The sequence below is a fragment of the Typopeltis vanoorti genome, chromosome 7, assembly GCF_054136105.1.
Source record: "Typopeltis vanoorti isolate ZY-2024b chromosome 7, IOZ_Tvanoo_1.0, whole genome shotgun sequence".
Taxonomy (NCBI): Eukaryota; Metazoa; Arthropoda; class Arachnida; order Uropygi; family Thelyphonidae; genus Typopeltis; species Typopeltis vanoorti.
In genome coordinates, this window is record NC_143555.1 from 143,308,333 (window position 1) to 143,333,726 (window position 25,394).

The 25,394-nt window shown below is 37.5% G+C and overlaps 1 protein-coding gene across 1 annotated transcript in view; it reads left to right on the forward strand.

Moving 5' to 3' along the window:
• LOC150105146 (multidrug resistance-associated protein 1-like) overlaps positions 1–25,394 on the forward strand; it is a 475,014-nt gene that overhangs the window by 254,810 nt on the left and 194,810 nt on the right. The window contains exon 17 of the mRNA XM_090396181.1: positions 18,254–18,421. Within this exon, the coding sequence (XP_090252307.1) occupies positions 18,254–18,421 (168 nt within the window). The remainder of the gene's footprint in view (positions 1–18,253; positions 18,422–25,394) is intronic.

The following is a 25,394-nucleotide window of genomic DNA, read 5'->3' on the forward strand; positions in this document are numbered from 1 at the left end:
ATGACAAGGTGCCAAGAGAGAAGCTATTCGAAATGCTACAGTTATATGATTTCAATGGGGCATTATATCAAGCAATACTTAGTCTTTATTTGAGTTGTAAGACAGCAGTTAGAATTGAAGGAAGTACAAGAAGGTGGTTTAATGTTAAATCTGGTATCAGACAAGGATGTACATTATCCCCTCTGTTATTTGTTATCTATATGGATCACATTATGAAGGAAAGTCTACAAGATTCCCTGACTAAAGTGAATGACTGTTGTAATAGATATGGTATGAAGGTCAGCATTAAAAAGACAAACAAAACAGGCAGAAACATTGAAAATACCAACTACATTGTGAATGGAGAACCTATAGAACAAGTAAAACATTTCAGCTACTTGGGCATGATTTTTAGTGAAGATGGTAAATTAAATATGGAAATAGACAACAGAATTAGCAAAGCTGGTATGGTAGGAAGTCAACTGAATAAATTTATATCGAATAAGAGAGAAATTATCCGAAACACTAAATTAGCTGTATACAAGACTGTATTCAAGCCGATTTTAACTTATCGATCTGAGAGCTGGGTCAGAAGTAAAACACTTGACCAAAGACTAGAGACTGCAGATATGAGAGTCCTGAGAAAGATTAGGGGCATGAGCAGATGGCATCAATGGCAATACCATGTTAAAAACGAGGATATTAGGAAAGAACTTGACATTGTCAGCATCCAGGAATGCATTAGCAGAGCAGATCTCAGTTGGTATGGTCACTTAAACAGAATGGAAGAGGAAAGATTAGCAAAACAATTGTTCTCTGCAAGCTTGGCAGGAAAAAGACCCAGAGGAAGATAAAACAAGATATAGGTGGATTGATATAGTAAAAAGTGCCTTAGAAGATAGAAATATAACAATCTGATAATGTTGGAGTCTTGACAGGTAACAGACTGATTTGGAGGAATATTGTAGATAGGAAGTTAGTAATGATGTAATTTTTCATGTAGTACTATCATATCCTGTACGCACTCAAGGGGCGTATAGAATATGATAGTACTACATGAAAAATTATATCAGGAATTTGATAGGAATGTGGATGATGTGAAAGATGAAATTTAGCCAATGGAAGAGACTAATGCAAGGTGAATCAGAGGAGGAGTGAGAGAGAGTTATGGGAATGAGAGAAGAGGAGAGAATAGGAACAATAGTAGAGGAGAGGGATTGAGAGAGAGTTATGGGAATGGCAGAAGAAGAGAGAATAGTAACAGTATAAGAGAGGGAATGAGAGAGCGTTGTATGAATGATAGAAGAGGTGAGAATAGGATAAGTGGAAGAGAGGGAATGAGTGTCAGATATAGGAATGATAGAAGAGGAAAGAATGGAAACAGCAGGAGAGAAGGAATGAGAGGATGCAAGGGAGCACAGGGACTAGAGATAGAGTGATGTCAGGAAGGCAGGTAAGTAGGGGAGCACAGAGAGAAACTGTTACAAGAGAGAGTGAGGGTTGCATGTGAGCAATTGAGGAATATGGTGGTAAGAGGTGTAATGTATGGGGACTCAATGATCCGTGGTGTTTAAAATAGGATGCGTGAGGACTGTTTGCCAGGAGGAACGATAGAAAGTGTGGCTCTGGCAATTAAGAGAGGTGAAAGGGAGGATGAGATGATTGTGATGGTGGGAATAAATGACTTGAGTGGTGATGTAAATAGGGCACACTGTTTACGAGCGATATGAGATTCTTGCTTGAGACTGTACTAAAAAAGACACAGAGAGGAAAGATAATGTGTGTGTGTGTTGCCTAGGTATGATAATGTCGAGCTGAGCAGAAGAGCAGTGATATTGAATGGCATAATAGCGAGAATGTGTCAGAAGAGAGGATTCGAATATGTGGATGCTTGGAGTGCGTTTGAGAGCAGAGAAGAATCATATGCGAGAGACCGCCTGCATTTGAATGAGGAAGGACATAGGAATCTGGAGAGATTGCTGTTCTGAACGAGTCAGTGTGTCCCAGTGTGGATGGTAGCAGGGGTGGCCTCTTGTGGGAATGGGTACGTGGGAGAAGGAGGATGACATCAGTGGAGTCTAGAGGGGATAATGCTGGGTATAGAAACAATGGCATTTTTATGCTTTATACCAATGCCAGGAGTATTCGGAATAAGGGAGAGGAATTGGTGGCGCTGATAGCATCAGCCTGGCCAAAGATTATTGGGATCACAGAGACGTGGTTGACAGAAGAGGATATATTAACAGGAATAGAAGTTGCTGGGTACAGCATTTTTTGGCAGGATAGGAAGGGAAAGCGTGGTGGTGGAGTACTGCTTATAATAAGTGACGACCTATGTCCTCTAAGAGTGGAGGCTTTGGAAGGTTGTGACACTAATGGTTTGGAAAGCATATGGTGTGAGGTGGAGGTAGGCAAGACTTGGTCTGTAGCAAACCTCACTATTATTTAGTGAGGTTTGCTACAGACCAAGGTGCACAGAGGGTAGGGACCAGAAGATGTTGAGACAGTTGAGCATGGCAAGTGCAAGAAGAAAGATTGTTATGGGAGATTTTAACTACAGCAGTATAGATTGGGTAAAGGCAGATGCATGTAACAATAGGGAATGGAATTTCTGGAATTCTTGAGGGACAAATGTCTTAGGCAACATGTAACAGAGGGAACAAGAGGTTCAAGAGTTTTGGATTTGGTTATAGCATCAGAAGAGCTGATAATAACTGTGATGACATCTCTCCCACCAGTTGGAGAGAGTGACCATATGGTCTTGACTTTGAAAATGAACAGACATGCAGGTGCATCAAAGAGACGGGAACATATGTGGAATTATAAAGCAGGAGATTATAATAGTCTTAAACGTCAACTTGGTGAAGTTGACGTCTAAGAATCGGAAGGAAATCCAATTCCTTGGAGGGAGGAATTGGAAGGCCGGGATATCATTAGTGCTTGGTAAATTGTGAAGGAATATTTGTTAGCAATTGTGAAGGAATGGTAAGCGAGTGAAGAAGAGGACACAATTTGGAGTAAAGTGGATGACAAACAATATTAAACAGGACTACAGAAAAGAGGCTACGGAAGAGATATAAGGAGTCAGGTGAAGAGAAGATACATGAAGAATATAAGACACAGGCCAGAAGAGTGACTAGTATGGTAAGGAAGGCGAAACTGGAAAATGAGAAAAGATTGGGCCTTAGATCCAAGGAAAATCTTAGGGAATTTTTTTAGCTATGTGGCCAGTAGGAGGAAAAATGACTGTGGAAGAATGACATTGTGGGATAAAAATGGGAATAGAGTGACTGATGCAGAGGGAATAGTGGAATTGTTCAATGAACACTTTATTGGAGTATTTCATCCTGGAGGAGTCGATTTGAATACTAGAGGGATAGAGCAGGTTCGAGGTTTAGAGGTGCAGGAGGAGAGTGTGCTCCACATACTGAGTACTCTGGATGTTAGTAAAGCTGTGGGACTGGATGGTATTTCACCAGCGAGTTTTGAGAGAATGTACTAAGGAACTGACAGTGCCCTTGACCTGACTTTTCAATGAAAGTCTGGCTGCGGGAAAGGTGCCCATGGAATGGAAGGAAGGTAAGATAGTGCCATTGTATAAGGGCGGTAGCAGACTGGAAGTCAGAGCTGGCGCTAGGGTCTTTGGCGCCTGCATACAATTTCTATCTAAGCGCCCCTGTAACAATCCAGGAGAGTGTGGTTCTTTTACGATAATAAAAATTTTAATTATTTGAAATTTCTTAAATAAATTTTGACTGAACAGCCACACGTTGGTTCGCTAAATGTAACGAACCGCGGATGTTGACTAAGTAGGACAATCGTTAAAAACCCAAATATTCAAAAAATTCTCGAAAGTTAAAGCAAATTTTGATAAAGACACTTCGCTTTATTCGTTGAATATAATGATACAGGGATTATAGTCTTCTCACCGACCCGAATCGCTAACAAAATTAAAATGAATTTTAATTAAAGTTAAAATTTATTTGAACTAAAGTTTAAAAAATTCTTGCATTTTACAAGTTACTAAATTCTTAGTAACTTGTAAAAATTTTTTAATAATTTTTAAGTGGAACTATCTTTTAGAAAAATAAAAGAAACTTAAAATAGATGAGAAAATAATAAAAGAATTCAGAAATAATTAGAACATTTAATATAAGTATTCAATCATGACATCTTAATAGAATAACAGAAAATAAATTAAATTACATAAATATACTTGAAGTTTTTTTTATTAAAATTTCAAGGTTTTTGATTTCATATTCACAAAATTAGAAATAATGGTCTTAACGTTTAATTCCGCACATATATCATTTTCAATAGCTATTAACGCCAAACTAACAAGCCTTTTTTGTGACATACTTGTTCTTAAGTAGGTTTTAATCAATTTCAACTTGGAAAAGGAATGTTCACCACTCGCTACACTAACAGGTAAGGTTAATAGTATTCTTAAAACAATTGAAAAGTTAGGGAAAGATAAATTATTCGACACAATAAAATTAATAATATCGAAAGGGCTTTTGAATATTTAAATTAGTCATCTGAAAAATATCCCGGAAAGCACATAACTCGTCATATAGTTCTATTGCATTTACGTCTTTATTGTCACAGTCCTTCAAGAGAATCTCTAAATCGTCACAATTTTTTCATAAATCTTCGTTATTAATTTGTAGTAATCTATACAAGAAATTGAAATTATCATATGTTTTTAGTTGTTCAAAACGTTCTATTAACGAACACATTCAACGTCTATAAGTTTATAAAACACATTCACTCTAAATTTATCTTCTGGCGATTGTGGCGTTTCGTCATGATACTGGTAGTCAAATTGTCGTGTCTTCTTTCATCGTCGAACTTCCATACCAGTTTTAAATTCTTGTTCTCCATCCATCTTCATTCAGTTCTTTTGACGTTTTAAAACTTCTTTAAAATTTGTATCTGATCGATACTCTTGTAAGAATATTTTTAAGATTTTGATAGATTCTAAAGCAAGTGTAATGTTCATATTTTTGTCTTGAAGCATTTTACTCACAGGCTTTATCCTGTTAAGTAAATCATGCCAAGTTATAAGAGAGCAAATAAATTTGTAGTCCTTTATTTTAGCACATAATGTTTTTGCTTCATGCTGAGTTTCTTTATTAAAATTTTCATTATTTAAAATTTCAAAAAGCGCATCATAAATTTCTCCTAACTGATATCGTAGAGGGCAGATTGCATTAATTTTACTTTCCCATCGCTTTTCTGATGGCTGTTTCAATGTTAGTTTTTTTACGAACTTTAAAAGGATTGCCCAACGTTTGTAAGAGAATGAAAAGAAATTTTATATTTCTTGAATAATTGCAAAGAAACTAATTGTATCTGCATTCACTTTGGCTGTATCGTTAATGATTAAATTTAGAGTATGAGCAGCACATGGCACGTAAAACGCTCGAGGATTTTTGTTCAAAAGCAAATTTTGGAACCCATATATTTTCCCTTTCATGTTTGCCACATTTTCATACCCTTAACCTTGCATGTCTTCAATGGGAATGTTCCACTTTTCCAGTTGTTCCATTATTGTTGCACATAAACCACGTCCGAATGTGATATATCCACAAAACCTAAAACGTTTTCCCTGATCTTGACAATTCCATTGTCACAGGAAACAAAGCGAATAATAATGGTCATTTGTTCTGTTTTACTTGCATCAGGTGTGCAGTTTAAAATTATGGAATAATATTTAGATTTTCGAATTTATAATAAAATTGTATCCCTGATTGCGTTACTTAAAGTTTCCAATATTTTATTTTGACTGTCTTTACTCAAATAGTGTGCCTTATTGTATTCGTTGTAGGGACCTTTCAACATGAGTTTCCGTAACGGGATCATACATAGCAAACTTGCTGTTATGCTCATATATTCACGGAATTCGCGTCGACATACCTTCCATGTAAGCTATTGCCGCCGGCATTACACTGGACACGTGTAGTTGTATACCTTCTATGAATTGTTACTTAATACCTATCTGGTGACTCACAGCCATTCTATACAGCTTAAGTGAGGCTTAATATAAGTTAAATTATTCTTCTTTTAAGACATTCTCTAATTTGATCTTAATACAATCACAATAGATTAAATACATGGTACATAAAATTAATGCAATTTTATACATATGTGAAGAAGTTTCACTTTAATTTCAGCTGATGTGCAGGTATTTCTCTTTATCTGTGTAGTTTAGTATGTTAAATTCTGAATGAATGATTTCTTTGCAATATTCCTTCATTCAGGATCTAACACTAGCATATTATGAGAAAAGATAAGAGAAATGTCAGTGCTGCTTCAAACCAGGCTTTTAATTTGAGCCTCTGCACTGGTAGGATCCCAAGGGAAAATGGCCAATATAGTTTAATTACATAAAGGATTCATGAGAACAGAAGTAGAAAATTATAGGTCACTGAATACTCTAGTGATGATAGTCAAAAATGCATAGATAAGAATATTCCTTTGAGATGACATCATAGATAAGAATATTCCTTTGAGATGACATCATGGGCATGTCACGTATTAGTAATTTACTCATTTTCTACAATAAAATGAAGTTCAGGTGGATAAAGGAAATGACTATACTATGATATTGCTAGGCTATGCAAAGGCATTTGACAGATATTCCATGAAGCCCTACTATGCAAATTAGAATAAATGCGGATAGACTGAAGCTAACTGGAAAAGAGGGTGGCTAATGAGTGAACATCATAAAATAGTATATGGTAGAGTCAAAGTAAGGAGAAGGTAGGCAACTGTTAGTATCCCACAAATTCTTTTCTTTATCTAACTCTAACACATGAAAAGGTATAAGCTTAACTCATTAGTACATTATAGAGTGCAAGAGCGTGTAACTTGGTTTCCTATACACATGTATCTTTCTGATGATGACCGCAATACAGGGGTCGAAATGTCAAGTGTTATTTTATTAATAAGAAGTAAAATAATCATTTCAACACATGTGTTTTGTGTCCCTAAATTCGTAAATATGAACTATAGTACATTAGTACCAAGGTGGATTATGGATTTAAAAAAAAAAAAAAAAAAAAAAAAATTACATACTACTCTTTGATGTCTCTGTCAGTTATTCCCCTAACCATATTCAACTCTATTTGCATAAATTTGGAGTTGAACTGTGTATGATTGACCAGCAGTGCTTGCAAAAAAGTGACAAGGTTTGGAGTAATGGTGGGCAGAGTTGGAATTGAACATTTGCAAAAATGGGAAAGAATCACTTGGATGTTAAGAAACACTGACATGCTGGGATAAGGAAGTTATCAGTTTTTAATTCAATCATACACCCTCTGTCCAAAAACAAACCGAACTTTTCGAAAAAGAAGAAACTAGTGGAGCCACCTGTTGTATCGTTTTGATGTTGAAAGCAGCAACCTTCATTAGTGTTGTGTCAACTGTTTATGTCAACTGTTTAGAAGCTGAGTTATAGTGCCAGGAGTGACAGTGTGTTTTGATGAACAGTCGGAAAATGAGTTTCAAACAGAGCTGCGATTGACTTTTGTGTTAAACTTGGTAAAAGTTTTACCGAAATGCATCAAATGCTTCAAAAAGCATGCAGTGATGAATGCTTATCCCGTACTCAAGTTTACGAGTGGTTTAAGCAATTTCAAAGTGGTCGTGAGATGCTTGAGGATGACTAAAAGCTGGGCCATCCAAAAACTGGACTGAATGAAGTTACCATCCAAAAAGTGTGTGATTTCATCAAAGAAAACCCGAAATTGTCCATGAGATTGATTGAAGATGAATTGGGGATTCCAAAATCAACTGTGCACAACATTTTGACCAAGAGTTTGGGCCTTCGTAAATTAAATTCGTGATTTGTTCCCCACAGGTTGACTGACGACCAAAAAATGCATCGAATTGAACACTGCAAGGACCCCATTAAAACTGCTCGTAAGGACTCAAACTCCCTTGAAACGATCGTTACTGGTGATGACATGTGGTGTTTTGAATAGGAGCCTGAAACAAAGCACCAGAGTGCTGAGTGGAGACCTCCAGAAGAGGAGCATCCGAAAAAAAAGTCGCTTGGAGAAGTCAAAAGTAAAGATAATGCCAATTTGTTTCTACGATTCCAAGGGCATTATCCGCCAAGAATTCATTCCACCTGGCCAAACGGTCAATGGTGAGTTTTATCTCGAAGTTTTGAAGCGATTGATAGCGAGAATTTGTTGCATACGGCATAAATATTGTAATGCAGGGAGCTGGTCACTTTTGCACAAAAATGCACCATCTCATCATCATTCGAACATTGTGAGACAGTTTTTGAGCAAAAACAAAGTTTGTGTGTTCGATCAGTCACCGTATTTACCTGATTTAGCACCCTGTGACTTCTTTCTCTTCCCTCGACTTCATTTGCCGATGAAAGGAAAGCGATACGAGACCATTGAAAATGTTCAAGCTACAGTAACCACAACCGTCAACATTATCTCCCATAAACTGATATAAAAAAACTCATTTAACAAATTAAGTGACCATGCCAAATGCTGTATCGAAGCTGAGGAAGAGTACATTGATTGAAATAAATTATTTGAATAATTATAATTGGCCTGTGTTTTATTTTCTATCAAAAGTTCGGTTTCTTTTCGGACAGAGAGTGTATATAAACTACTGTGTACAAATTTATAGCATGGGGAATCTGTAGCATCTACTATAGATCTTAGATTCTCCATTTTTATAGAGAATATAGTATGACAACATCCTATATATAAAAAAAAAAATAAATAAAAAAAAACTATCCACTTTAAAACTCCTTTGGTTAGCTTTGACATCACCATGCTGTTTACCAATATTCCCTTAAATGACAACTTATCACTTATTTAAAAAAAAAAAAAAAAAAAGGTTTTTCCTCTGATATCACTGATCTCTTTTCCTTTGCTATCCATTCCAGATATTTCTCTTGGAAGCCCAAATTTTCTAAACAAATAGAGGGTACCTCTATGGGTTCTCCATACCCCCTCATCTCCTTTGCCAAGTGTTTTAGCAGTTTTTTCAAAAAATTCGCTAAAAATATTTCAGAATATTTTGAAAAACAAGCTCTTGATTCAGCCTCTCTCTCTCTCATACCTTCTATCTGGTTAAAATATGTGGATAATGTGTTCTCTGTTTGGCCTCATGGCCCAGACACATTACTCTTTCCTCTCTCACCTTAATAATCACCCTAGAATCTAGTTTGTTATGGAAAAAGAAACTGAAAATAGTTTAGCCTTTCTAGACACCTTAATAGCATACCTACCCAATGGTAACCTGTCGTTTTTCAGTATATGAGAAAAATGCTCACACAGGCAATCACAAACTTTCACATCACCCCCGTTCCCCTCTCAACAATATGATATCATTAAATACTACCCAATAGAACTTATGATCTTTTTTTTTTTTTTTTTTTGAAGTAATGCAGAAGCCATACTTCAACCTTGGTATCTTTCCAGGGTCTGACCCCCACTGATGAGATCTCAATAAAGGTCAAAACCAGTCTGGATAGTGGCTCTCCCTATTATGCACGTCCAAAAGGGGGGGGGGGGGGGTTTGCATTATGGGATACATACTAAGGCAAGTGATATGAAGTCATTAGCCTCTCTATACAAGCAGTTCAGACATGAATATATTTCACGTGCAGAACATTGTTTTGCTTTCTTGGGAAAAGGATTAAACCCAAGGGTATAATTTCTGGGTATCTTTAACGTACTATTTATATTTTTAGTCTCTAGCACATTGCAAAAGATCAGTTGCAGTTTATCAGCAGCAGCAGCAGCAGGTTCTTAAGTTGTCTGAAACATTTCTGTTGCTACATTATCATTTCCAAAGCCATTTTTAGATATAGGTTCTGATATCATATTTAAATCGGTGCTTACAGGAGGTTTCTCCATTATTGAACTTCTAATTTGAGTTACTGAGTGAGCACTTTGCAAGTATATATCATCCAGGTGGTGACATTGCAGAAACGAATAAACCAGTAGATTATACGGAAATTGTGGTGAATGAAGTGGAGGTGAGTAGTCTATTGCATAACCTCAATGTCAATACATCCGTGGGATTGGATGGTATACCAGCTCGTGTCGTACGAGAAGCAGCTAAAGAATTGTCAGTACCCTTGGCCATTTTGTTTAATTTGAGTCTCGAGTCTGGGTTAGTCCCGAGGGCGGAAAGAGGGGAAAATAGTTCCACTGCATAAAGGTGGTTCCAAGACTGCTGTTGTAAATTACCGACCTATTAGCATATCAGGAATCGTTGTCAAGGTCTTCGAGAAATTAGTCAAGAAAAGAATACAGGATTGGATAGATGAAAATGGGATATTGTATGGGGGACAACATGGTTTTGTGAAAGGGAGATCATGCCTCAGTAACTTGCTCACGTTCTATAACACAGTGACGGCTGAACTGGATAGGGATAATGGGTTTACAGTGATACTACTGGACCTTGCCAAAGCCTTTGACAGGATACCACATGGAACCCTAATCAGTAAACTGGAGCAGATGGGGATAGATATAGGGTTGGTGAGATGGATAGGAGGGTGGTTGAAGGAAAGATACCAGAGAGTGGTTTATGCAGGAGTGGAGTCTAAAAGATGGCTTGTGACTAATGGTGTGCCGCAGGGCTCTGTTCTTGGACCACTGCTTTTCAATTTGTTCATCAATGATATAGGAAAGGATTTGAGAAGAAGTGTTCACTTGTTTGCTGATGATGCAAAGTTGGGTAGAGCAATTGTGAGTGCACAGGATGTCAAAATGTTACAGGATGATTTGGATAGTTTGGAGGACTGGGCTAGGAAAAATGGATGTCAATTTAATGTGGCAAAGTGTAAGGTTATGCACTTTGGGGTGAAAAGAATAGCAGCAGTGTATCGCATTGGTGAAACCATACTCCAGGAGATTGATGAGGCCAGGGATTTGGGAATGTTGGTGGATAGGGAATCGAAGTTTAGGGGGCACATTGCAAAAGTGACTAAATTAGCTCATCTAATCACTTGGCTTCTGAAAAATACTTTAACATGCAGAGACAAACAAGTTGTTGTTCTTCTGTATTGAGCCTTGATAAGATCCCATCTAGACTACTGTGCCCAGTTATGGGCACCAGGGTTTCTTCATGATGGGAAGGAAGTGGAGAGGATCCAGAGACGAGTGACCAAGATGATAGAAGGTCTGTGGAATGAACCTTATGAGAATAGGTTGAGGATTTGTGGGTTGCAGAGATTGGACGATAGGCAAAGGAGGGGTGATATGATTGAGACATTCAAATTACTGAAGGGTTTCTACAAGATTGATCCAGAAGATATTTTTGAAAATATGACTGGTGGTGGGAGGACTAGGGGCCATGCATGGAAGCTGGGCAAGAGCATGGTTGACAAGGGTGTTAGAGCTAGGTTTTTTACTTGGAGAGTGGTGAATGAGTGGAATAAGCTTCCAGAGTCTGTTGTGGGTGCTACGACCGTGAATGAGTTCAAGGCAGGGTATGATAGATACTGTGATGTCGAATAGTTGTTCTTGACATGATGTTAGGGCCTCCCTCGATGAGTTTGTCGACTCCTTGGAGTTGCTCGGAACAATAATAATAAAATAATAATAATAATAATTATGTCAGTTATATTGTTTTCTACATTTGAAATCTCATCAAAGTGTTCTTTCCATCTACTAATAATCTTATCCTATTCAGTTATCAGCAAACTATTTATCTCTTATACCATTTACTTTCTGCTTTTCTTCAGAGCATATTTTCCTTGTCATCTCATACAGTCTTCCAGTGTGTCCTAATGTTGCAGTCTTTTGTGCATCTTCTACTAAGTGATTGACATAATTCCTTTTATCTTCTCATGCATATCTTTTAACTAGCTTGTCTTTCTTTCTATAAATTGCTTAAATGAATTTCTTTAGCTATCTGATAGTAAGCATTTTCAAATATCATTTTAACATTATGCCTTTCTTCTACATTTCCAGGTCTTCTTAGTATCAAAACAGTCTCTTTCGTTATATACCATTGTAAAATTTTTCCGTTGTTTTTCAATCATGTCATGCTTTCTGGGCTTTTTACTTTCTCACCTTCTAGCTTCTCATTTTCCAAAATATGAAATTAATTTTTTAATCATAATAGAAACTTTTTTCTTAATTTCATTCATTTTTAATTTAGACATATTTTTACCTCTGTTCTGATTTCTACTTTTTTTTTAATCTCATGTAGTTTTAATTTAATTTTGGATGTTACCAAGTAATGACCAGTTCCTACATCAGCTCTTCACCTTACTTTAGCATTATTATTATTAATATTATTCCGGGCAACTCCAAGGAGCCTACAGACTCATCGAGGGAGGCCCTAACATCATGTCAAGAACAACTATTCGACATTCACACAGTAGCTATCATACCTCGCTTTGAACTCATTCATGGGTGTAGCACCCGCAACAGACTCTGGCAGCTTATTCCACTCATTCACCACTCTCCAAGTAAAAAACCTAGCTCTAACACCCCTGCTAACCACATTCTTGCCCAGCTTCCATGTATAGCCCCTAGTTCTCCCACCACCAGTCCTATTCTCAAAAATATCTTCTGAATTAATCTTATAGAAACCTTTCAGTAATTTGAATGTCTCAATCATATCACCCCTTTTCCATCAATCAACCAATTTCTGCAACCCGCAAATCTTCAACCAGTTCTCGTAAGATTCATTCCACAGACCTGCTATCATCACGGTCACTCATCTCTGGATCCTCTCCACCTCTTCCCCATCAAGAAGAAACCCTAGCACCCATATCTGGGCACAGTAGTCTAGATGGGGTCTTATCAAGGCTCAATACAGAGGAACAATAACTTGTTTGTCTCTGCTTGTTAAAGTATTTTTCAGAAGCGAAGTGATTTGAGGAGCTGATTTAGCCACTTTTGCAATGTGCCCCCTAAACTTCAATTCCCTATCCACCAACACTCCTAAATGCCTGGCCTCATCAGTCTCCTGGAGAACAGCAGTTCCACCGATGTGATATACTGCTGCTATTCTTTTCACCTTAAATGCATAACCTTACACTTTGCCACATTAAATTGACATCCATTTTCCCTAGCCCAGTCCTCCAAACTATCCAAATCATCCTGTAAAATTTTGGCATCCTGTGCACTCACAATTGCTCTACCCAACTTTGCATCATCGGCAAACAAGTGAACACTTCCTCTCAGATCCTTTCCTATTTCCTATAGAGATACCAGAGAGTGGTTTATTTCCTGAATAAACCACTCTCTGGTATCTCTCCATAAACCACCCTCCTATCCATCTCACCAACCCTATATCCATCCCCATCTGCTCCGGTTTACTGATTAGAGTTCCATGTGGTATCTTGTCAAAGGCCTTTGCAAGGTCCAGTAGAATCACTGTAAACCCATTACCCTTATCCAGTTCAGCCGTCACTGTGTTATAAAACGTGAGCAAATTACTGAGGCATGATCTCCCTTTCACAAAACCATGTTGTCCCCCATACAATATCCCATTTTCATCTATCCAATCCTGTATTCTTTTCTTGACTAATTTCTCGAAGACCTTGACAACGATTCCTGATATGCTAATCGGTCAGTAATTTACAACAGCAGTCTTGGAACCTCCTTTATGCAGTGGAACTATTTTCCCCTCTCCACCCCCTCGGGACTAACCCAGATCCGAGACTCAAATTAAACAAAATGGTCATGGGTAGTGACAATTCTTTAACCTGTTCACTTACAATACGAGCTGGTATACCATCCAATCCCACAGATGTATTGACATTGAGGTTATGCAGTAGACTACTCACCTCCACTTAATTCACCATAATTCCCATATAATCTATTGGTTCATTCATTTCTGCAATGTCACCACCTGGAAGATATATTCTTGCAAAGTGCTCACTCAGTAATTCAACTATATCAACTGATCCGGTTACATCCCTACCATCGGCATTCTTTAAAATCATTCTACCACATACATTTTTTCTTTTACTTGCAACATATTGAAAAAACTGTTTAGGATTCTCTTTAGCCTGCATGGCCAATGTTCTTTCCTAATCCTTTTTTGCTTTTCTTACCACACTCGTTACCCTTCTGGCCTGTGCTTTATACCATTCATGTGCCTGCCGGTCACCTTTCTCCTTAAATTCCTGCCATAGTTGTTTCTTTTTTTGCAGCTCAAGCTTGTGTTATTCATCCATTTAACCCCTACTTGATTTATTATTCGGACTCTAGATATACAGTCAGCCATTGCTTCATGCAAACACTTCTTAACTGCCTCCCATTCACTATCAACTTCTAGCCCTTGCAGTTGTACATGCCATGGCACTGAACTAATCAAACTCCTAAGCTTATCATACTTACCAGCCTGATAATTCCACATGTATCCCTGTCTTAATTGTAAATTCCACACCTTTAGCCACTTCCCAAGTCAAGACCCTATGATCACTCTCACCAATTGGTGGCAATGTGGTCATATTTGTTACAGCCAAATTCCTCAGATGCAATTACTAGGTCAAGCACTCTCTGACCCCCAGTATTTTCCATTAAATGCTGTCGCAGATAATTATCTCTTAATAATCACATAAAATCCAATTCCTTCCTCCTGTGTGTCCTCTCCTCACTCTAATCACTGCGACCATAGTTGAAATTTCCCATAATTATTACCCTCCTTCCACTCATTTCTTCTATTTGCTTGTGCATACTATCTCCACCATATTTTCCATCACCTGGTCTATAGTAGCATCCAATTGTATATTTTGTTCTGCTAGCCACAATCTCACACCAAATGGCCTTAAATGTGCTCTTTTCTCTACCTACAATTCAACTTCTATTCTCCTTGGCTGCAACTCATCGGCTATCACTTCTCCCCCCATTTTATTCTCCCTGTCATTGCTGAACACACTATACCCATCACATTCAACCCCACTAGCTATATCATCTACAGTCAACCATGTTTCACTAATGCCAATAACCTGTGGTCTGGAAGTGCCAATCATGGCCAATAATTCCTCCTTCTTGTTCCTAATACTCCTGGCATTAGTGTACATGAATTTCAGACCCCCATTAGCCCCATTCCTACCTTGATGCCTTATACTAACTATCCCATTCTGATTTGTTGTCCTTATTCGCTCGGGTATATTATACTCATTCATACACTCAAACTGCCTCCCTAAGGTCTGCATATCTACTTCCCCCCACCTTAATAAATCTAGTTTTCCTGATTCTGCACATCCACTTCATTCAACAACACTTTTTCCAAGTCTCCTTACACCGAATCCATTCAAATGCAAGCCATCCATCTTATATATATCCTTTCGCCCATCGAACTCATTCCACACGTCCACAAATTCCACACCACTCGTCATACATAACCCACGCATAAAGTCATTTGCAATTATGACCCTCCATTTAAACACTTCACTGTCATACCGTGGCGAAAGACTAATCATTCTAACTCTCTCACTCTTTTCTTTTACTACCTCAAACAATTCATTCAGGTCCTCTATCATTTCCATTTTATCTCCTTTCAAATCATTCGTACCTGCCACAACAATCATTTCTTTCACCCTTTCCTTTTGCTTTCTAATAAACTTAGTTACGTCCTTGATGGTCGCACCAGGTTGGTACGATTTTGTCAAATCCTCTACTAACACACCTCATTCTAACGAATCTCCATACAGCACTCTCTCCTTCGTTTTGTTTAAGTTCACACTCATACTCTTATTTTTCCTATCATACTTTTTATTATTGGCTGGTACACTCAGTAGACTTTTGTTCATATGCTCTAGCTGCCGCTTTGTTCTTTGTATCGCTCCGCTCAACAACGTGATCTCACTCATAGCATCTATCTCATCTTTTTTATTTTCTGTTAAACCATTAATTTGCTCTGTATTAATGCCATTATTCACACTTTCTACATTCACGCCCTCACAGTTCTCTGGTACAACCTCGCATTTCTTGTCACATCACTATTTTCTTCATTCTGAAGTTTGACAAAAATATCACACTCACGACCTGAAATATACTTTAATTCCTCATTTTCCTTATATTTTCTACACACATTCACTCCTTCATTATCATCTAACCATACCCCAACCGCACTCCGCAAAGCATACATTTCACAGATAGTACACTGAATAATCTCCTTTATATTACAGTTATTGAATAAAGATGGCGAACCATTATTACTAGCCGCCATTTTCCTTTTTACGGGAGCCATACTCACTTCTATCGTACTTTATCAAATTAATAATTGAAACACCAAAAACACACAAAAAGACACTCTAAGATACACAAAGCAAACAAAACTACGTAATATATAAGTAAATCTGTCAATGATAACTTAAAATAACACTCATCTTATCAGGAGCTCTCAACGAACACTACACACTACGAATCCCTCTAGCAGCAGCATCTAAGGGCAAACTCCTAAAATTGCCTTTGATTGCAATATGATCAATTGGGCAGTATCCAGCCATTTTATGTATGCCTGTATGTTTAAATAAGCATCCTCCTATCACAGGATGATTTATTTCACAAAATGCCACCAGAAGATCACCATTCCTCATTTCTTGAACCACATGCTTCATTACCAACTGTTCTCTCTCTCTCATCTTCATTATTTCTTTTGCCAACTTTTGCATTCATGTCACCTGTAATAATAATCATGTCATGCTTCAGTACTTGTTCTATACATCTTTGTAACTTATCTTAAAAAATTCTCCTTCTCTTCAAGATTCTTTTCATTTGTTTCTACACAAACTTGTATTATGGTTAATTTAATATATCTTGAATATAATTTAGCTTTTGCTTCCAATTTATCAAGCTTTTGGTTGTTTTTGTTCTAAATATAAGTGCCATACCTCTTTCATGACATTCATCTGATCTTGAATACAATAGTTGATATCCATCTACTGTTCTCACTCTTCCATAGACCTGATTGGAACAAAATTATTAATAGGAAAGCTAATCATAAAATAACAATTGTACTGCTAATTGTACTGTACAGTTCATCATATCATGATAAACTGTACAGTACATATGTGGGTGGTCGGAAAAGTTCTCGGCCTAACAATGAAAAAACGAATTTATGATTTTAAAATTATTTTTATTTTTTAACATAATCTCCCTTAAGACTAATACATTTATTCCAGCGATGCTCCAGTGCTATTATCCTGTAGTGGTTCTCAGTAAGATCCAAAATACCCCTCTACAGCTACAATCACCTCTTGATTCAAAGAAAAATGCTGACCAGTGAGGAAGATTTTTAGTTTTGGGAAAAGATAGAAGTCAGAGGGAGCCAAATCTGGGGAATAGGGAGGATGTTCCAACAATTCAATGAATTTTTTCTTCTGCAAACCAGGTCTTTTCTCAAAAAGTTTTTCATTTAGTCTGGTTAAAAGATCAGAATAATATTCCCCAGTTATTGTTTTACCCTTTTCAAGATAATTAATAAACAAAATGCCTTTAGCATCCCAAAACACCGATGCCATGACTTTGTCTTCTTTGGTGCTGAACAACCAGCTTCTATCCACTGTTTTGACTGCTGTTTGGATTCTGGTGTGTAATGGTGAATCCAAGTCTCATCCACAGTAATAAATCGACACACAAAATCAGTTTTATTCTTGTTAAAATGCTCGAAGCATTGTTCAGAGATTTTTGTGCGAGTGAGTTTTTGATCTGCGAGGCACACGTGGCACCATCTTGCGCAAAGCATTTTCATTTGCAATTCTTCATGCAAAATATATTGATGGTTTCTGTCTTCGGTTCTTTTGGCATTGGATTTGTTGTTCTTCTTCTCCTCAATGTTAAATTTGAGTTTGTTCCAGGAACTGACTTTTTTTTTTTTTTTTTACCCTAGTTCCCTGGTGAAAATAGCAGGGGTGCTTATTTAACCAGGCAATGCCTCAGTCACCATGAAATCTCATCACATTGTACTATCACATGTATTTGTGGCATAATCCAATAGAAGTACAATTTGGCTGTCTGTCTCAAATTGCCAGCACATTCTTGTTCTTTCAATACCAATGGATAATTACTAGCAGAGCACACCCATTTATGTGCAAACTGCAAATAACTATAGTATAATAATGTACCTACTATACTTTATTTTATGATAAACTGTACTTTAGTTCTAAAAGTTACCAGATTAAAGGAGTTCACTCTGTGTGACATAATTGTCACAGTGTATGTGTGTGCATTCATACAGAAGAGCATAATTATCTTAAACCTTTTAATAAATAAACTTAATAAATTGTAATTTTTATTAATAAGTTAAAATTTCATTGTAGGGAATCAATCTTAGTGGAGGCCAAAAACAAAGGATTAGTTTAGCCAGGGCAGTATATAATAACAGTGATATTTATTATCTGGATGATCCGCTGAGTGCTGTTGATGCTCATGTTGGTAAGCATATCTTTGAGCATGTTATTGGACCAAATGGGATTCTAAGACATAAGGCAAGCATTTTTCTGATATTAAAGTTTTGTTTCAGAATTAAAAATATAAATGCAATTAGCAGTATTGGCATCTTCTTGTGGAAAGTTCAATTTTCAGAATGAAATGATCAAACATATAGTCGTAAGCTGTTGTATACAGTAATGCTCTTTATAACTTGATAATTAAAAAAAAAATTTAGGATTACTTTTTATGAATAATCTGGAAATAAAGATTATTCCTGTTGTGAACCCTTATTTTCCTTCATATATACCCTCCAGAGTTAAATTTCATGTTAGATTTCTCAAATGTCTTAAAAGAGTTTATTAATTATTAATTAGAGCTTATTAATACTAATACTACATGATCTCCTGTACACCCCTTGAGGGTACATGGCAGGAATTTGATGATGATGATACTACATGATACAACAGTGACATGATAAAAAATTAAGGGAAATTAAATAAATATCCTGTTAAAATAATCACACCTTGTACAAGTTGTCTTCCTACTATTTTCAGACAAGGTGTCCAATACACTGGTGTCCAAAACCTTAGGATAAAGTGCCTTTTTACCTGCATATGAAACACATTAATCTTACAATACAATAATCTAACAAATTTATCAACACTGATGCACACATTTTACCTTCCTCCTCCCACTTTCACTTCCACCACTCTTGAACAAATATACCACTTATAGTTCATTTATAAATCTATCCAGCAACACACTTTCTCAAGATGAAACTGAAGTATTAAACAAAGGTTTCAATTTTGCTATTCTGCCAAAACACTTTCTCAGAAAATATTATATAATAGAAGCTCAGATGAAACTTGAAAAGGAACACAACAGAGATATGTTTTTTTTTTTAAATAATAATAAAACAACAATACCATAAATAGTAAAATAATGCCACAACCAGATCTATCCCATCACCTTTTTTAAGCTTTGAAGAAATTAAAAAATATAACCCAAATATTATTAACAGTAAAGCAGATAAAGTCAATATCACTGTTATAAACGACAAACCATAATAAAATTCAATACATCATCAACAACAATTCCAACATTTATAAAATAATTAGACAAGACCCTACTTCCAATATCATAAAACAAATCGAAAAACTTTTACAACAACTTAAAGAGGGGAAATTAAATAAATATCCTGTTAAAATAATCACACCTTGTACAAGCTGTCTTCCTACTATTTTCAGATAAGTAAAAATACACTGGTGTCCAAAACCTAAGGAAAAAGTACCTTTTTACCTGTATATGAAAAAATTTTGATTACTACAGTCAGATGTGGACATAAATTTATTGCTAGCATACTAGGCTTGGTAGTCGCACTGATTAGATCATCGGCTTGTCGAGAGCTCCTGAAAAGATTAGTAGTATTTTGTGTTAACATTAGAAATTTTACTAGAATTTTAAGTAGTATTGTTTGCTTTTTGTTTCTTGGTGTGTCTGCGCAATTTTTGTGTGTTTTCTGTTATTTTAATTATTTTTTTAAGATAAGATAGTGTACATATGGCACCGATAAAGAAAAAAATGGCGGCCAGGTCGTCATGTTTGTTAAAGAGTTTTGATGTAAACGAATTTATGCAATGTGCTGTCTGTGAGATGTATGCTTTGCGAAGAGCGGTGGGAATCTGGTTAGAGGGTGATAGTGGAGTTAATATGTGCAGAAAGTGTAAAGAGAATGAGGATTTCAGGCGTGTTTCGTGTGGCGAGAGTGATATCGTTAACGATAGTCAGAATGTAGAAAATGGCGGTGTGCTAGAGAATTGCGTGGTAGTGCCAGATAGGTGTGAGAGCGTCGTTGAAAGTGTAAATGAAGGTAGAAATACAGAACGAATGGATGATTTGATTGATAATGAAAATGGTGAGATAAATGCGAGTAGTGAAATTGCCCGTTTGAACGGTGCGATACACAGAGCTAAAAGGCAACTGGAGCGTATGGAAAAATGTATGTTGAATGTACCAACAAATAACCGGCAAAAGTCTGTGACGGCAAATAATAGAATGTTCGTAAACGTCAATAAAATGAAGGAGCAAGTGCTGTATGGGGATTCGCTATTAAGAGGTGTGATAGTTGAGAGTTTAACGAAGTCGTACTAGCTGGGTGCGAACATAAAGGACGTCAGCGAATCTATTCAACCTGCAAAAACAGAGGGTGAAAGAGATGATAATCGTGGCAGGAACAAATGATTTGAAAGAGGACAAAATGGAAATGATAGAGGATGTGAGGGAATTATTTGAGGTAGCAAAAGAGAAGAGTGAGAGAGTTAGGATGGTGAGTATCTTACCGCGGTATGACAGCGAAGTGTTTAGAAGGAGGGCCATAATTGCCAATGACTTTATGCGTGGGTGATGCATGGAGAGTGGTGTGGAATTTGTGGATGTGTGGAATGAGTTCGATGGGCGAAAGGACTTATACAAGATGGATGGGTTACATTTGAATGGAGTTGGTGTATGGAGACTTGAAAAAGTGTTGATGAATGATGTGGAAGTGGATGTACAGACTCAGGGAAACTAGATTTATTAAGAGGGGGGGAGTAGATATGCAGACTTTAGGGAGGCAGTTGAGTGTATGAATGAGTATATTATGCCTGAGCGAGTACGAAGGACAACAAATCAGAATGGGATAGTTAGTATAAGGCATCAAAGTAGGGATGGGACAAATGGGCTTCTCCAATTCATGTACACTAATGCCAGGAGTATTAGGAACAAGAAGGAAGAGTTTTTGGCCTTGGTTTGCACTTCCAGGCCACAGGTTATTGGTATTAGTGAAACATGGCTGACAGAAGATGATAAAGCTAGTGGGATTGAATGCGACGGGTATAGCATGTTCAGGAGTGACAGGGTGAATAAAAAGGGGGAGGAGTGTTATTGATGATAGCTGATGAGCTGCAGCCAAGGAGTATAAAAGTTGAACTGCAGGATAGAGAAAAGAGCACATTTGAGGCTGTTTGGTGTGAGATAGAATCTAGCAGAACAAAATATACGATTGGGTGCTGCTATAGACCAGGTAATGGAATAGATAGTGGGGATAGTATGCATAGGCAAATAGAAGAAATGAGTGGAAGGAGGGTAATTATTATGGGTGATTTCAATTATGGTAACATTGACTGGGAAGAGGAGAGGGCACATGGGAAGAAGGAATTGGATTTTATGTGGTTATTAAGGGACAACTATCTGCGGCAACATGTAGTGGAAAATACCAGGGGGGGGAGAGAGTGCTGGACCTAGTAATTGCAACTGAGAATGTAGCTGTAACGAACATGACCATGTTGCCACCAATTGGTGAGAGTGACCATAAGGTCATGACTTGGGAGGTGGCTAAAGGAGTGGAATTTACAATTAAGACAGGGTACATGTGGAATTACCAGGCTGGTAAGTATGACAAGCTTAGGTGTGTGCTTGGCTCAGTGCCATGGCATGTAAAACTGCAAGGGCTGGATGTTGATAGTGCATGGGAGGTGGTTAAGAACTGTTTGCAGGAGGCAATGGTTGACTGTATACCAAGAGTCCGAATAATAAATCAAATAGGGGTTAAATGGATGAATAACACTATTAAGCTTGAGCTGCAAAAAAAGAAACAATTGTGGAGGGAATTTAAGGGGAAAGGTGACCATCAGGCGCAGGAACAGTATAAAGCTCAGGCCAGGATGGTAACAAGGGTGGTAAGAAAAGCAAAAGCGGATTACGAAAGAAAATTGGCCATGCAGGCTAAAGAGAATCCCAAATAGTTTTTTCAATATGTTGCAAGTAAAAGGAAAAATGCTCATGGTAGAATGATCTTAAAAAATGCTGAGGGTAGGGAGGTAACCGAATCAGTCGATATTGTGGAATTACTGAGCGAGCACTTTGCAAGAGTATCATCCAGGTAGTGACTTTGCAGGAATGGAAGAAACAACAGCTTATACTGGAATTGTGATGAATGAAGTAGAGGTAACTAGCCTATTACAAAACCTTAATGTCGATACATCTGTGGAATTGGTTGGTATACCAGCTCGTGTCATATGTGAACCGGCTAAAGAATTGTCAGTGCCCTTGACCATTTTGTTTAATTTGAGCCTCAGATCTGGGTCAGTCCCAAGGGGATGGAAAGAGGGGAAAATAGTTCCGCTGCACAAAGGTGGTTCCAAGGCTGCTGTTGAAAATTACCGCCCAATCAGCATAACAGGAAACATTATCAAGGTCTTAGAGAAAATAGTCGAGGAAAATACAAGATTGGATAGAAGAAAATGGGATACTGTATCGGGGACAGCATGGTTTTGTGAAGGGTAGGTCATGCCTCCGTAACTTGCTCACGTATTATAACACAGTGACGGCTGAACTGGATAAGGGTAATGGGTTTACAGTGATTCTACTGGACCTTGCTAAGGCCTTTGATAGGATACCACATGGAATTCTAATCAGTAAAATGCAGCATATGGGGATGGACATAGGGTTGGTGAGATGGATAGGAGGGTGGTTGACGGAGAGATATCAGAGAGTGGTTTACTTAGGAGTAGAGTCCACAAGACGGCCTGTGACTAGTGGTGTGCAACAAGGATCTGTTCTTGGACCACTGCTGTTTAATTTGTTCATTAATGATATAGGAAAGGATCTGAGAGGAACAGTTCATTTGTTTGTGGATGATGCGAAGTTGGGTAGGGCAATAGTGAATGCAGATGACTTCAAAATTTTGCAGGATGATTTGGATAGATTGGAGGTCTGGGCTAAGGAGAATGGATGTCAATTTAATGTGGCAAAATGTAAGGTTGTGCATTTTGGGGTGAAAAGATTGGCGGCAGTTTACTGCATTGGTGGAACTATGCTCCAGGAAATTGATGAGGCACGAGATTTAGGAGTGTTGGTGGATAAGGAATTGAAATTTAGGGGACACATTGCAAAAGTGGCCAAATCAGCTCATCAAATCACTTGGTTGCTGAAGAATACGTTGACAAGCAGAGACAAACAAGTTGTTGTTCCTCTGTATCGAGCCTTGATAAGACCCCATCTCGACTACTGTGCCCAGATTTGGTCACCTAGGTTTCTTCTTGATGTGGAGGAGGTGGAGAGGATCCAGAGGCGAGTGACCAAGATTTTATGCCGGCTGGGGCATCGCCCGGTTGAACAAGGCCCCCGTTGTTTTCACCAGGGAACCAGAGCAAACAGTGAAAAGTCAGCTACTGGAACAAATTTTAAAACTCACCCCAACTCAACATCACCAGAATTCATGATCGGCATTATCTACATTAGAAGCCTGAATGGCAAAGAAATGGAGCTAGCTGAGGAATTAGATAAGTACCAGATCGACATAATAGGGGTGACTGAAACAAAAAAGACAAAACTGGTTAGATCTTTCTCAGCTCAGGCAATAACAATCCAGGAAAAGAAGGAGTAGCCATAGTAATAAACACTAAATACGAGGCTAATCTTCTTGAATGACAGGCAGTCTAAACTAGAGGGATGTGGGCAAACATCAGAATGGGGAACTGGACAATGAGACTTATTTGTGTCTATGATCCCACAGAAGGTTCTACTATGGTAGAAGTGGAGGAATTTTTTGAGGAAGCAACTGACATAATGAAAAAGGAAAAGTTGGTACTTGTTGGGGATCTAAATAGCAGAGTAGGAAATGATTGTCAGACATAGAAAAATATTTTGGGAAAATTTGGAGAAATGAGCAAAGCTAATAATAATAGCAAATACCTGTTGGATTTCTGCTCAGGACATGGACTAGTTATTACTAACACCATTTTCCAACATAAAAATGTGCACAAATTCACATGGAGATAAGAGGCAAGAAATAAGAAAAGTCTCATTGACTATATTATTGATGATAGTGGTGTTTTCTCTCTGATGCAGGACACTAGAGTGTACAGAGATTTGAAATTGGAATGCTGACTATTTAGTCTTAAGCAGGATAAAATTTAATTTCATATTGAAAAGAAGAACATGTAAGAAAGTTTTAAAACAAATAAAAGTTGAGCAGCGCTCAGATGTGAACTGTAGACTAAAATATACAAACATTATTCAAGAAAAAATGAAAGAGTTTGAGAACAGGAATCAAACCTTAGAGATTCATTGGCAAGCTCTGAAGAAAACATTGATTGATTCTGCCAGAGAGGCATGTGGTGAGGTTGTCTGCAAGAATAGAAAAATCAGAACTCCCTGGTGGACACAGAAAGATAAAGAATCAGTGAAGGAAAAGAAGAAAGAATATCAAAAGTTCCTGGCAAATGAGTCGGCTTGTGCTCTTAGAGAATACAGAGACAAATGTAAGAAACCTAAACACCGTGTAAAACTAACTAAACAAAAGTCTTGGGAAGACTTTGGTAAGAACATAGAAAATAAATATCAAGAAGGTGGCAAGATATTCTGGAGGTTGTTGAAGAATCCCAGAAATGGAGGAAAAAGTACTGTAAAAGGAATTAGAGATGATAAAGGTGATATGAACATTGGAGAAAAAGATGTCCTTAAAATATGGAGTAATTACTTCGAAAAATTGCTAAATGAAACAAACAGTGATCACAGCGCAGTGATAAAAAAACACTGACCAGGCATGCAATCAGGAATACATATCCATACTTGAAGTAGAAAACGCCATCAAAAGTCTGAAATGTGGAAAGGCAGCTGGAGTAGATGACATTAGATTAGACCAGAAATCCCTAAGTATGGAGGTATAACAGTTTTACAGCGGCTACACTGCATAGTTCAGAGGGCATGGACAGAAGGACGAATTCCAGATGGTTGGAGTAGAGCTCTCATAGTACCCATATATAAAAAGGGAAATAAAACTGATTCTGAGAATTACAGAGTATTTCTCTACTGAGTGTTCCAGGTAAGATTTATGCCAGTATACTTGAGAAACGGTTGAGAAAGATTGTGGAAGAAAAGCTTGGTGAGGAACAAGCTGGTTTCAGGCCAAATAGAGGCTGTCAGGATCAGATATTCACTTTACGACAAATGGTGGAAAAATCATGGCAATATAACAAAGATTTGTAT